Source organism: Pangasianodon hypophthalmus, chromosome 12 (genome assembly GCF_027358585.1).
Source record: "Pangasianodon hypophthalmus isolate fPanHyp1 chromosome 12, fPanHyp1.pri, whole genome shotgun sequence".
NCBI lineage: Eukaryota > Metazoa > Chordata > Actinopteri > Siluriformes > Pangasiidae > Pangasianodon > Pangasianodon hypophthalmus.
Window position 1 is genome coordinate 11,101,720 of NC_069721.1, and position 13,744 is coordinate 11,115,463.

The 13,744-nt window shown below is 38.0% G+C and overlaps 3 protein-coding genes across 4 annotated transcripts; all 3 read right to left on the reverse strand.

Moving 5' to 3' along the window:
* Positions 1-131: 131 nt before the first annotated feature.
* Positions 132-3,048, reverse strand: pdap1a (pdgfa associated protein 1a). Its single transcript, XM_026915968.3, has 6 exons — positions 2,842-3,048; positions 2,425-2,507; positions 2,262-2,327; positions 1,985-2,109; positions 1,740-1,891; positions 132-1,544 (listed from the first exon to the last, which is right to left on the reverse strand). Exons 1-6 carry the CDS (start codon positions 2,852-2,854, stop codon positions 1,510-1,512), a joined length of 474 nt encoding a protein of 157 aa, XP_026771769.1. The 5' UTR covers positions 2,855-3,048; the 3' UTR covers positions 132-1,509.
* A 1,943-nt stretch (positions 3,049-4,991) lies between these two features.
* On the reverse strand, positions 4,992-9,305 carry slc16a8 (solute carrier family 16 member 8). The gene is made up of 5 exons (XM_026914911.3): positions 7,574-9,305; positions 6,960-7,193; positions 6,712-6,855; positions 5,526-6,368; positions 4,992-5,385 (listed from the first exon to the last, which is right to left on the reverse strand). Exons 2-5 carry the CDS (start codon positions 7,174-7,176, stop codon positions 5,174-5,176), a joined length of 1,416 nt encoding a protein of 471 aa, XP_026770712.2. The 5' UTR covers positions 7,177-7,193; positions 7,574-9,305; the 3' UTR covers positions 4,992-5,173.
* A 138-nt stretch (positions 9,306-9,443) lies between these two features.
* cby1 (chibby homolog 1 (Drosophila)) lies at positions 9,444-11,511 on the reverse strand. 2 transcript variants are annotated; one of them, XM_026915583.2, is made up of 5 exons: positions 11,422-11,511; positions 10,956-11,052; positions 10,706-10,811; positions 10,459-10,571; positions 9,444-9,709 (listed from the first exon to the last, which is right to left on the reverse strand). In XM_026915583.2, the coding sequence occupies exons 2-5, from the start codon at positions 11,031-11,033 to the stop codon at positions 9,629-9,631; spliced, it is 378 nt and encodes a 125-aa protein (XP_026771384.1). In that variant the 5' UTR covers positions 11,034-11,052; positions 11,422-11,511; the 3' UTR covers positions 9,444-9,628. The 2 variants fall into 2 exon arrangements, with proteins under 2 accessions (XP_026771384.1, XP_026771385.1); XM_026915584.3 differs by lacking the exon at positions 9,444-9,709 and adding an exon at positions 9,716-10,283.
* Between the last annotated feature and the right edge of the window lie 2,233 nt (positions 11,512-13,744).

The window sequence follows — 13,744 nt, forward strand, 5'->3', positions numbered from 1 at the left end:
TCAGGTTTTGGGCAATTAAAGCCAAGGCCCTAGTCATCTCTTGCACAATGCATAAGCACAGGTTACAGGTGGAAGAATATTGTTTTTTTTTTTTAAAAAAAAAAAAAAAAACCCACACAGGGACAAACCAATGATTGTACTAATGTATTTATTTCTATACCACAAAATCAAAGTCGGGATAAACATCCAATTGCTTCCTATCAATGACGGATGTAAATATTTCAGTCATGGAGAACACTTTACAACACTTTTTTGAAACACTTTTGTAAATATATACCTTTACTAACTGAGCTGAATGTTTCATCATTTGCATCACTGTAATATTGCTTCCCCTAATATTCAAGGCAATTCAAGTCCCACCAACAAGCTGAAGCATATAAGACCCTGTTCTGACCTGGTATTAGCATCCACCCTGGGTGATCTGATCACAAGTAGAAAGCATAAGGAACAGGTGTAAACATATTCCTAGGAATCTTTAGCTATGAAATCAGATCTCTCAAACCACTTAAATGCATATGGCCATATAAAATATGTAGTGTGAACTCAGTACAGAGCATCACCTAATCCACTGTCACTGCCATAAGTCACAAGTGCTTACTGAAGAAGCATTCAAGATGCATGAAAACTCTGTTCCATCCGTCCGCTTCTGATCACATCGCTCCAGACAGATGTTAATACCAAGTGTGAACAAGACCTAATATACAAGAGGTATGTTTAGGAGTTGGTCATGAGGAAAAAAGGCAATTTACAGAGAAATGTATGCACACCAGTATAAAGGGGGAAGTTAAAAATTCTGATTATAACCATACATACTGTTAACCTGATTAGGTATGCATATTAATACTGCTGATGTTCCATTCAAAGATAATAAATCAATTATGTTTTTAAAAGTTGTAGCATTACTGGCATTGGTTATAAGTTGGATATATCTTGCAACTAGCATGCAAAAAAAACAAAAAAAAAAGTGGGGCAAAAACATTTTGTATAGTACAAAGGGTGCTTATTATGGGTAGCTTATCCACAGAGAATTAAAAAACATACAGTAATAAGGTCAGAACAAGAGCAGATGGTGTTCTACAAGTTTGCTAGTGTTTCTCCATTCATTACTCTACCCTACTCTCTAGAAACATGCCAGGTGACGTCAGTAAGAACACAACCCTGGCCAACAACCCAATCAAAGCTTTATTAAAACATACCAAAAGAGTAAATATAAGAGTAAACTCTTGCAGCTGTAGGATCAGAACACATCGGAGGTATGGGGGGAAAGGACATGAGGACATCATGGTCTTGCTGATCACTTCCTGTTTTAGGTACCAATAAGCAAACCAGTGAGTTCATGTCTTTAACCCCCACTTTATGTGATGTGACTCTGAATGTCCAAATCGCTGCCTGTCCCTGCCAGTGAAGGATGAAAGGACAGTGTCTGGACACCCCTGAGCTGTCTCCCTAATTAATTTGGTCCCTTCCCTCCCGCCCCCATTAACCGAGTCTTCAGGATGGGGACGAGACTTAACGTTTGGACTTGGCCTCCTGTGCCTCTTTTTCTGGAACAGATTTAAAAAAAAAAAAAAAACACAGAACACAAAGAAAGATCTTTTCAGTTTTTACACAGAAAACTGTTACACACAATGGAAACTCTTCAGTATTAATAATAAAGTATCTTGCACTTGAACACTGTATGGAGATTAGTCTAGTCTACATAATGCACACCATAACATTACACAGCATGTTAAACTCACCTTTCCTCAGTTCCTCTCTCTTTCTCGCTGCCTCTTCTCTCTGTTTTTTAATAATAGCCAGTCTGGCGAGGTCTGCTCTGGCCTGATCTGTCTTTCCTTCCAGATGCAGCTTCATGTAGCGCTCCTTAGCTTTCTGCTTCTCAATCTCCTCCCTGCAGCCATCACATTCATTAACAGACCAGAGTTAGCCAGAAACACAGAGTAACAAGCATTCTCCAGCTGAATCTCTGGGTGTTTAGAAGTACCTCTCTCTGCGTGAGAGCTCTCTCGGTGTGTTCACATCAACCTCAGTGGCTTTTTTGCTCTTCTGGGAGATGCGGTTGGGATTCTCAATTTCAATCAAACCTTGTACTCCATTCCTCTTTTGATTCTTTCACCAGATACACAAACATGTTTTAAGGAAGCACCAAATCAAAATCAAACAATGCACCAGCAGAAATCCATGCTGACTAGTGGATGGAAGAAAAAGAAAGAAAAAGAGTCATGTGAAAGAAAAAAGAAAGAAAGAGTTGTGTTACTTACTTGTTCATCTTCACTACTGCTTTCCTCCTCAGATTCAGATTCACGCTCTGCATCACCGCTTTCCTCCTGCAAACACATGCCTTATAATTCAGACACTAAGGGACTTTAAATCATCACTCAGTGGCACTCGAGAGCTAGTAAAATAACCACACTGGATATTTACCCTCTCCCTCTGCGCTCGCATCTGCCGCTCGATCTCCTCAGGATTGTTGAACTGCTTGCCCCGACCCTTGTGGCCCTTTTTGCCTAAGAAGTCCAAAAAAAGATCAAGGTGGATAATGAAGGAAATATCCATTAAAAACCCGCTAAGTGACAAAAACATGAAACACTGCCCAGAAAAGTATGACTAACGACAGGACGGTGCTCATGCGGCAGTAACACTCTAGCTCTAGTTGTTTAATAAATATGTGTTTAGTCGACTGGCTTTTCTAAGATAAAGTAAACCTTTCAAGCAGTACCAGGTTTATATTCTGGTTAACTACACGTTAGCTTCTTGCTCAGAAGTCGCGATGCGGCGGCGCAGCTAACACCGTTAGCAAACAGGCTAACATCATTCAGACACATGTACGGCTCCTCTTACCTCCTCTCGGCATCGTGACAATAGTGTAAAATCCTTCGAGGGGAAACTGCAAACAAAACTCTGACTGCTGCTTCAATAAAAAGTATACACGAGTTCCTTTTTCAAAATTCTAATAAACAGAAGAACAAATCTTCGTGGCTTTATCAAGGTCCTCGAGCGCGAGATCCTCTCGTTGCCGCTTCCTGAGTGTGACGTTTCTTTTTCTTCCTCGGTGGCTTTAATGGTGGGGTTTAAACCACCCGAACAGCTGCATGCTGCCACCTGCTGTACTGAAGAGTGAACTGCAAACAGAGCGAGGCAGAGTGGAGCATAACCTGATCATAACCTGACTCAGTAATTTGATTTATTGTGTCTTGAATGCGTGTCAGTTGACTGAGATTTTTCTTTTCTCTCACTGTTTTAAGTTTATGCACATGTATAGAGATGTAGAAACTAAAAGCTATCAGATAATATACATTCCCTGAATAAACTAGATTACCAGAATAACCTGATTATTGGGCTAGATCCAGGTATCTTTATCAGATTTCTTAAAATCCAGTAACAGCATTTATGTGTTTATATGATCTCTTCAATAAGCTGATAACTGCTGAAATCAAATAATGCTGTAAAAAGTAGGCCTCTGGTTAATTAGACTGTACCCGCTGTGGTGTCAGTGTAAACAAAGCTACAAAGTCACAATTAGTAAAAACAAACAATTTACATTCATCAAAATCAGCATCAAACTTCGTGACAGGAAAGAACTTTTCACTGAATGAGAAAAAAGTCAAATAAATACTACATTTATACTAAATGTATGATTAAAAATAATTTTATATATTATTATTATTATATAATTTTATACAATTAAAATTATAGTAAATTGATGGGCAGCAAACAAGAATAAGCAGTAATCAGGCTTAATTATGAACTATGATAATTATCTTTTATTGGAACCATGAGATTACTGTGGATGGTATCACACAGAAACCCTAAAGATTGCTGTGGATGTTCTTCTTCGGATAGTCTAAAGACTGCAATGGCTAAGAACAATTTACACTCAAGTCTGAAGCAGTGAAGTTAATAACTTCAGCTTGATACAATAGACTTAAAGTTAAAACTCTAATGATACTCATACCCAAGTTTCTTTTAACACACTTAGCACTGCTTGACTCTATAATAGACAGTTATGGAAGAGAAATGTTTTATAATTGCACTATCCCGTGTCACCCAGAAGAGGATGGGTTCCTTTTTAAGTCTGGTTCCTCTCAAGGTTTCTTCCTTTTGTCTCCACAGGGAGTTTTTCTTGCCACTGCTTCCTCTGGTTTGCTCATTAGGGATACATTTCAAATTTTAAATGTATCTCCAGATTTCTGTAAAGCTGACAGTGACAATGTCCCTTGTTAAAAGCACTGTGTAAAAAGAATTGAATTTAGTTGAAGTGAGTCCTGGTGTTTCCACAAGGGCCAGACAGCATTGCTGGGTGTTAGCAGGCAGAAAGTTAAAGGTCAGGTTAAAAGTTACCTGACCTGTCATGCATTTGGGAATCAGAGGAATGGCTTTTATTGTGCAGCATGGTGATATCAGTCTTCTTCTTTCTTATGACATTTGAAGCAATATCCCAGGACCATATCACATAAAACTGTACCCAAAGCCCTTCATGTTATTGGCAAAAATTCACTTTCTACTAGAACTGTGCACTAGTCGGTGCTGCACTGTAACTTACTGTGCCCATTGTCTTGTGCTGTCTGCACATGTTTGCACTGCGCACTTTATGTAAATATATGTAGTCTCCTGTAGTTCTGTGTTTGTTTTATGTAGCACCTTGGTCCTGGCGTAACGTTGTTTCGTTTCACTGTGTACTAACTAGCTGTATATGGTTGAAATGACAATAAAGCCACTTGACTTGAAAATGTTACGCTTCACTGTACGAGCTGTGCTGTGGCTTACAGAGCTTAAAAACAATGGATAATTTAACATAAAATTACACAACTATAGTTTATTATGTCATTAAAATGTGTTTTCATGTTCAACAATATATAAATAACTGGAAATATTACTTATAAAATCATAGCAGTGGTCGCTGTCAAAAATCCACAGAGAGATTTATGAATGCAAGATTCATCAGAAGCTGGCATATTATTGCTTCTCACACTGTCACAGAACAGTAATAATCTAATGTAATCTATGACAAACAAGGAAAAATAGACTGATTCTCAGGGCTGCAAAAGATAATTTATTGGTCAAATAAAGTGCACTTAGTGAAAGGACATTGATTTAAATCGTATCCACTAAAACCATTTATACATAAATATCACTTACTGTCACAGTTCTTTGAATGATTTCAGATTTAACATTAATTATTGTTCATAGAATGGTTAGATTCATGATTAATATGGTTAGTGTTGTCCTCAATATCAGTGTCCTGGATGGCAGATGTGTCCTTGTTCTTCTGGAGCCTAATGCAGCAGTAAGATGCAATGGCAAGGAATATGCCAGCAGTCATCAACTCTCCACCAGCCATGTAGAAAATCAGCTCATAGTTCTTGTACGTATCCACTAATCGTCCTGTTTAAAAGTGTACAGGGGAAAATGACTTATATGTTTATATGAGAAAATATGCTTACTCTCTTCAAAGACATGTTGTAATGTGTAAAAATACAACTTTTAATTAAAAGTTTGATTACTTTGACTAGAGTATGACTTACCAGCAGAAGGAGGTCCAATGAGCACAGCTGCTGCCTCTATAAGGAGTACTAAACCAAGGGCACTGGAAAAACTGTTAATACCCACAATTCCCATGAGCACTTCAAATTGCAATGCACCCACCATTCCATAAGAAAGTCCAAAGAACGCACAGAAGATCACTAGTCCTGTGTAGTCTGTACTTCTAGCTGAGCAAATATCTGTAAGGCCATTTAGAAGTAAGGCCAAGCTAAAGAAATAGGGCATTTTGGCTCGGACGCATTTTAGTCCTGCCACCAGGCCACATGTGGGTCGAGCAAAGATGTCAATAAATCCAATAATGGAGAGGAGGAAGGCAGCTTCCTGGTCAGGCACTCCTTGATCTTTAGCATAGTTGACCAAGAGAATTGGAGGGACAAACAAACCAAGCACAACTACAAATTTGGCTACTATATAAATGATGAGGCCTTTGTCACAAAGCACACTGAAGTCAAGGAGCTTCTTTTTCTTGGGGCTTTCCTTCTGAGCCTTCTCCAGATTATTCTCCTCCTGCCCAGCCTTTGAAGGGAGCATCTCTTTCAACTCCTGAGCATTTGACTCATCCCTGGCTGCAGACTTCCAAACCTTGTATCCCAACGGTCTCATAACAGCACCACAGGTGCAACAGTTCAGCAACAGCCCCCCCATGATCAGGAAGCCACCCCTCCAGCCAAAGCAATCCAGCAGCACTTGTCCTAGTGGAGAAAGAGCTGAGAGAAAGACTGGGCTCCCAGCTGCTGCTAGTCCATTGGCCAGAGGTCTGCGTTTGTCAAAATAAGACCCAAGCATAATAAGTGAGGGCTGGAAATTTAGAGCTAGACCAAGCCCTGTGGAGAATAAAATGCAGCAGTACATGAATGATCTTATATCAGTAAATCTTTAAAACACTGGAAACAGAGTTTAATGTCTAATAAATATGTTTCTCAGATATTATTGGTATAACCATTACACAGAGAAATGGCTTCCCAGTCAGCCTAATTTATGGCTAAATATCACTGGAATCAAAGCATTTAACTCTTATTCTGTGTTCTGAAAACTGACTTAAGATAGTTTGTTCATCAAGAAAAATGAAGGGGAACTCTACTAATTGTGAAGAATACAAGTGCTCTGTCATGCATTCAGCATGATACCTTGCCCTACAGTGGACAACTGCATGTAGCCATTAATCACCTGTAATGACTCCAGCAGTGAGGTAAACTTGGATGATGTTGGTGGTGAAAGAAGCCCCAATCATGCCAGCTGAGGCTAACAGTCCCCCAAGCAGCATCACTGGGCGACATCCAAACCTGTTAACCATGATACTGGAAACTGGACCTGTTCAGAAAATGTTTGAAAGATAATCTATGGATTCACAAAGACTTGATCAATCATTGAAAAGTAAACATGTGTGCACTATTTCTTTTGTCTTTGTTTCTCACCTGAGCCATAAAGCATGGCAAGCATGAGAGAGGAAATCCATGCCGTGTCGCTGTAGCCACAGCCGAAGTCCCGCATCAGTTCTTTAAAGTACACGCTAATGGCTTTAGGGAAAGCGTAGGAGAAACCAGTGATAATGAAGCCACCTAACAGCACAACCCAGCCCCAGCCTCCATCTGGAGGATCCACTCTGTTTCTCTCTGCCACACTGCTTCCCATGTTCTGTCAAGTATTTCCTGCAGGAATGATTATTGATAATGATGTCTCATGTCCACATAACCAGAGATCTGTAGTACTGTACATACGATATATGTGCTGTTGATTTTTACATAAAATATAATTAATTAGAATTATCAGTCTAATCAGAATCATGTTACGGCTGTAATAGACAAAGAACAAGCTCTTAAACCTTGTAAAACTTTGGTTCTCTGTAACCATTTATTAATCTCTCACGTGCATTTGTTCATTTGTTCATACATTCAAGATCATTTATATGAGTCACAAAAAAATCAGTAATCTTTATATAAAAAGACTTCGGCTTTAAATGCAAAATATTTCATGCTGAGAAAAATTATAAAAACACATTTTTTGCATAAGGAAAAGGAAAACTTCTTACTTTACTAGTCCTCTGAGGAGAAGGGGGCTTCCAGAAAACTACTTGATGACGTGATGATTACTTCAGCTCCACTGTTCCCACACATATAAGAATTCCAGATAAGAGGAGAATTAACATCTGTTCCTCACCTGTGTTCATTTTACAGCTATGTTTCTTCACGTAATGGTTAAAGATAAATCCTAATAGTTTTCCAGTTTAGTCCAATTCACTACATCACTCCTAGCACTGACTTGTGTTCTCTTCTTTTATGATCCCACTCTGAGAAAATCTGCCAGATAAACCCTATGCTCCCGTGTTCCTTGTACCACCCAGTTAATCACTTCTAATTCCTTTTAATTCTTAAATTTAATGGACATGTGCACAGGAGTGAGCTGTATTATGAAAGACTTGTTTTGATCTGTGCCGTGTTTCCATTAAAAAAAAAAATAACCTTGTACTGTACTTGTACTGAACGTTAAGTCAAAGTACACTCAAATACATTATCTGAAATAACTGCCAGAGGGAATACAGGTCCACATACACATAGCAAGTTTTTAAAATCTGACAGCACACAGTTACGGATAATAATGAATACATTTTAATTAACTCGAAACATAAATTTAATGTCTTACATAATTTTTACAACTGATGTAAGACAAGTACAATTAGTGTTATCACATTGTATTTATTTTGTATTACACAATAGACTCCACTGAGTTCACAAAATAACTCATTTTATTTTATCATGTATTAAAAGCCAGTACAAATTTCATCAGATTCTTGGTATACATTATTTAACTTACATGTATTTATTGTTACTGCTCATCTGTTTCCCAACCTCTTATGTGACCCCCTTTTTTAAAGTCACTTCACTGACTCATGATGCACTAAGTAGCACATTTGAAACTCTTGTCATTGCTAAAGGCTCTGCACCATACTATATATGTACCTTAGCTCTGAACTACACTCCCATGATTTTGTGTCCTGCTAGACTAGATATAGAATAATACAGAAATATGGCTATAGAAAATAATGTTCAAGCTGTTTTAGAAACTCTTGCATGAAATTCAGTCAGTCAGGTGGCAGCTCAGGGGGCAAGCGATAAGAAAATAAAAACAAAATAGAAGACAAATTGCTGGTAGAATATTAACCTTGTTAATAAACAAATATAAGGAGATGTACAACATGTTTAATTAAAAATGTCATTGGCAATAGTTACCAATGTAACTAAAGATAACACACAAGCAGTTCCCCTTCTCTTGATTTCTCTGCAACAGCCTACCCATGGATAAACCAATCTTTGTTTAATCAGTATTGCTGATAATAATAAATTTAATCTAGATAACAAGCTAGTTAGCTGTTACTGGTTGCAGTGTTGTATGGCTACAGTGTGCGTGACACGTGAGCTGCTCCAGCCAGCATTGTTTCTGTAAAAAAAAGTGAATGCACACTAACATTGACATTCACTCAAGTGGTACAGTTTTTATAGCTATTGTTTTTTGTAAATACCTTTTCTTAAATATTAATGACATAGCCTTACTTAAAAAATAGAATGTGAAAACATTCATTTTTGGAATTGATACAATAAAAATCCTTCCTAAAAAGGGCACAGACGTTTTAACCCTTCTGTACGTGCCGCATACCACATACAACAATCCCCACAAATCTGTGTGCACATTTTAGAACACACACAACCCAAATAATCTCCTTTTCTTAAGAGCTGATCAAACAGTGCAGTAGTGTATTCAGGAAATAGTACAGTGCGTACCGATTTGGCCTACTTCTTTCAGTATAATATTCTCTGATATTACTCTAATATTTTCTTTAAATACATCATACCACTGAAAAACATCCACAGAGATCCATTAAAGGAAAGGGGACTCATTTGACATTTGACTAAGAAAATATTTTTTATTGTTTATACAATGAGTAAAGGTAAATGTACTGAACATCATAACGGTTTTATGAAATAACATTTATAAAAATTCACAAGATTTAAATAGTATGATAAATCATTTCAATGAAGAACAACACAAAGGGATCCAAAACACAATCATCTGAAATCCATACTTTCCATCACTTCTTTTGTTTGTAGTGACTCTTCATGTCGTCTAATTCTTTCTGCATTAGATGTGACTCAGCTGTGGTTTCTGAGAGCTGATAGAGATGAGATGTGATTTAATGTCAGTATAATATAAAATAAGAGAAAAAAGATGCTTTCATCTCTGATTAAAATCATAGCACAAGTGATAAAAAGCATATACTGTAGTCTGTTTCAAACAGTTTAAATTATTCAAGAATAAAATGGATCAGGAGGCATCAGTTAGATTTGACATGTGGCTGAATTCCCACAGAGCAAATACTGTCTGGGACCTCTGTAATATTGGCACCCCATATGAGCAGAAAAAAATGTCCATTTGTGCTGCATTTGTGCTGGTTTGTGCCCTAAAAAATCACAATTTGCGCTGCTACCATTGTTGTGAAATTCAGATTTTACATTTTATGGCAAGTGATGTCAATAAGCACTCCAAATCATCCTAATCGCTCCAAAACTCTCTCAAACAAAACTCTCCAAAAGTCTCGTTTGTTTGCGATCTGTTTGTCCGCTTCAGAGGCAATTCAGTACATTAAAAGGCACACTATGAAGGGATAGATATCAAGGTCATTGTTTAAGGTTACAACTGCAGCTCAGGTGTGTCTTTGGAAGCCTTCATCCACAAGGTTTCTGTTCCTATGGAGCTCAAACAAGATTAAACACTATAAGTCAGAAAGAATGACCACTGCCTATTCAGCATTAGTTTTTTTTTTTTTTTTTACCCATTAAATTCTTAAGCAGTTTACATATAGGTCTTAATTTCACATCTGTTGTGGATTATGTGTACCTGTAAGCTGAAGAGTAAACTCACCATATCTAACAGAAGTTCGATCTTAAGCTTGAGAAGGTTGTTTTCTTCTTCTAATTGCAGATTCCTCTTCTTCAGTTTCTGCACCTCCTTGCTGGACACATTAGCTCCTGACTCTGTGACAAAGTGACAAGCTTTAAACACACCACTACCAAAAAAAAGGCCATTAAACACTTCACAATAATAAATAAAATAACAGTGCACAAGAGTTTTTAGTTAGTTTTTTTGTTTATCAGGAGAACAGTCTTACCTGTAATCCATTGTCCATCTTCAAATTTCAAGCTCTGACCTCCAATATTCATTACAGGTGCTCCATATTCCAGGCCTAACTCAATCTCCCTGGTGGATCGATCCAACTGTCAGAGAACAAACGCAAAAGGTTGTGTACTAGACTGTGGATTTATTGAGTATTAATGGAATTGTTGTGTGTGCACTATAATTACTGTGAATGGATATAATTATTATATTATTATTACTAATGATAAAGAATGATTTCTTACTGTATGAAGGTTAGAGAGAGATGCTGATTTCCGGGGTGGTGTCTTCTTGGGGCTGAATGTATTGCCAAAAAGGGGCATTTTAGTCTAACTGTGGAAACTGACAGAGAAATAAAAGCAAAATCAGCAAAGCTGTGAGCAAGCTTTTCAACAAGACATATACAAACTTCACAAAGATGTTTACACAATATTCAGGGCCACCTGTATCAGAGATCTATATGCCAGAGATATTATTACTGATATTAATATTAGTGTTACAAAGCTACAGAAACAGCTGTTTAACCCTTTTATGTAAACAACAGACCCTCGTTTGAAACATTAGCTCCTAAGCTAGTTACAGTTACAAGTGAGTCAGCCGAAAGCGTGATGCGAGCCTGGTAATACACTGATAATTATATCTACTCAAATGTTAAAGACTTTCTCATGGACATGCATTTAGTTTTTAATTTTATTCAGACAACTGGTTTACCGTTGTTTTTCTGCGGAACAAAAATGTGTAAACATCGGGCTACTTCCGGTGGCGCTTAGCAACAGCGGACACGCCTCTGTATTCAATAAAAGTCCCATTTAACGGAAAGAACACAAGAGGCCTTCTTTTATTCTCTTAGTCATGCATAAATCTATCTAAAAGCCAGAAACCTATCTGAAATCTATACAGAGTAACTGCTGACCTTTGTATTTAACAGTGGTAAACAATACGTTACGTCATTCTATGCTGTTGAACCACTGAATGGACTGTAACACTATACAGTATAGCCTAAAGTATGTGGACACCTGACCATCAAACCCATATGTGGTTCTTCCCCAAACTGCTCCCACGAAGTTGTAAGCACACAAATGTACAGAATGTCTTTGTACGCTGTAGCATCAAGGGATGGATCCCTTCACTGGATCTAAAGGGCCCAAACCTATTTCATCATGACAATGCCCCTGTGCACAAAGCAAGATTTGTAAAAACATGGTTTGCCAAGGTTGATGTGGATGAAATCGAGTGGCCCGAGCCCTGACCTCGACCCCACTGAACACCTTTGGGATAAACTGGAACGCTGACTTTGTGCCAGGCTTTCTCACTTGACATCAGTGACTGATCTCACTAATGCTCTTGTAACTGAATGACCACAAATCCCCAAAGCTTTGGTCCAAAATCTAGTGGACAGATTTCCCGGAAGAGTGGAGGTTATTATAACAGCAAAGCTGGGGCCAACTCTATGTTAATACCCATGGTTTTGGAATGGGCACATATGGGTGTGATGATCAGAGGTCCACATACTTTTGGCCATATAATGTAAGTAAGGCAGAACAGCAAAGTGGGGACTAAATCTGGAATGGGATGTTCAACAAGGACATATGCATGTGATTGGACAAGTGTCCACGTACTTTTGACCAGATAGTGTATTTTACATCAGACGCTGTTAACGACAGCATCAGAATAATGTCAAAAATCATGTGTGAGTATAAACACTTTTGCACGAACATAGCCCCTTAGGCTAAAGCACTCTTAGGCTAAAGGTCCACTGCACACAGTGCAAGTATCTCCCTCCACTCCCTTTGCCAGCACCCCACCACTTGAGGTATACACTGTCTGCAGTGCAGGACTACTACTTGTTTCTCACTCACTTGCCATCCCTCAATCCCTTGCACATTTTTTCACAAATCCCCATTTTAAATGTATTGGCTCAAAATATTATGCCAAATTCGAATTCAGTGCGTGCATATTGTAAAAGTGGTTATGCTCACACAAAATTGCTTGTGTTTTGCGTGGCACAGTTTTTTATATTGATTTGACATCAATTTATTTATAATAATAATAATAATAATAATAAATATTATTATTATTATGTAAACTGCAAATATGAGAGTACCAATAATGATTATGAAGATTATGAACCACGGTGAGATTCATTATCTCCAAACGGAGAAAAAAGTGATCAGCCTACCAGAAGCACATGGACGACTCTTCCAAGAAGTCACAAAAGAACCCAGATTAACATCTAAGGTACTGCAGGCCTCATTTGCCTCAGATAAGCCCAGTGTTTATGATTCTACCATTAGAAAGAGACTGAGCATAAATGGTAACCATGGGAATGTTGCAAGGTGAAAACCACTGCTAACCAACAAATTCATACCAACATTCAAGCATGGTGGTGGTAGTGTGATGGCGTGGGGATGCTTTCCTGCTTCAGGGCCTGGGTGACTTGCCATAATAGTTGGAACCATGAATTTTGTTTTGTACCCGGAAATCCTGATGGATAAATTAAGGAACTTTATGACCACCTCTAAATGGCTCAGTTTAAAAAAAATTAAGGTTTTGGAGTGGCCAAGTCAAAGTCCTGATTTGAGCCCCATTGTGATGCTTTGGCAGGACATTAAAGGGGCAGCTGATAGCCTTCCAGTATGGCTAAATTAAGCAATTCTGCAAAGAAGAGTGGACCAAAATTCCTCCACATGGAAGTGTAAGACTGATCTCCAGTTATCAGATGCATTTGATTGCAGTTGTTACTGTTAAAGGTGGCACAACCAGTTATTCTGTTTAGGAGGCAATTACTGTTTCACATGAATGATTAGAAGTTTTGCATATCCTTCACGGAAGTTTCCTTTAGTGAATGAAATGAGCATTTACTGAGTTTAATAACTCATGTTCTTCTTGTCTTATGTTATATTTTGTATGAGGATCAAACCAGTTAATGTGACAAATATGCAAAAATAGAGGAACTCAGGAGGGGACAAATACTTATACTTGTTATTTAGACTGAAACACCATCAAACTGTGACAATTACACATTTCAACCATC

Coding starts and splice junctions, on each gene's coding strand:
- pdap1a (XM_026915968.3), bottom strand. Junction 2,110..2,261: donor GCAGTAGTGAAGATGAACAA/GTAAGTAACACA, acceptor ATCTGGTGAAAG/AATCAAAAGAGGAATGGAGT. Junction 1,892..1,984: donor GAGCTCTCACGCAGAGAGAG/GTACTTCTAAAC, acceptor TGATGGCTGCAG/GGAGGAGATTGAGAAGCAGA.
- slc16a8 (XM_026914911.3), bottom strand. CDS start 7,176: ATGGGAAGCAGTGTGGCAGAGAGAAACAGAGTGGATCCTCCAGATGGA. Junction 6,369..6,711: donor CACTGCTGGAGTCATTACAG/GTGATTAATGGC, acceptor TATTCTCCACAG/GGCTTGGTCTAGCTCTAAAT. Junction 5,386..5,525: donor CATTGGACCTCCTTCTGCTG/GTAAGTCATACT, acceptor ACTTTTAAACAG/GACGATTAGTGGATACGTAC.
- cby1 (XM_026915583.2), bottom strand. CDS start 11,033: ATGCCCCTTTTTGGCAATACATTCAGCCCCAAGAAGACACCACCCCGG. Junction 10,812..10,955: donor CTCTCTCTAACCTTCATACA/GTAAGAAATCAT, acceptor GTTCTCTGACAG/TTGGATCGATCCACCAGGGA. Junction 9,710..10,458: donor TCGAACTTCTGTTAGATATG/GTGAGTTTACTC, acceptor CATCTCTATCAG/CTCTCAGAAACCACAGCTGA.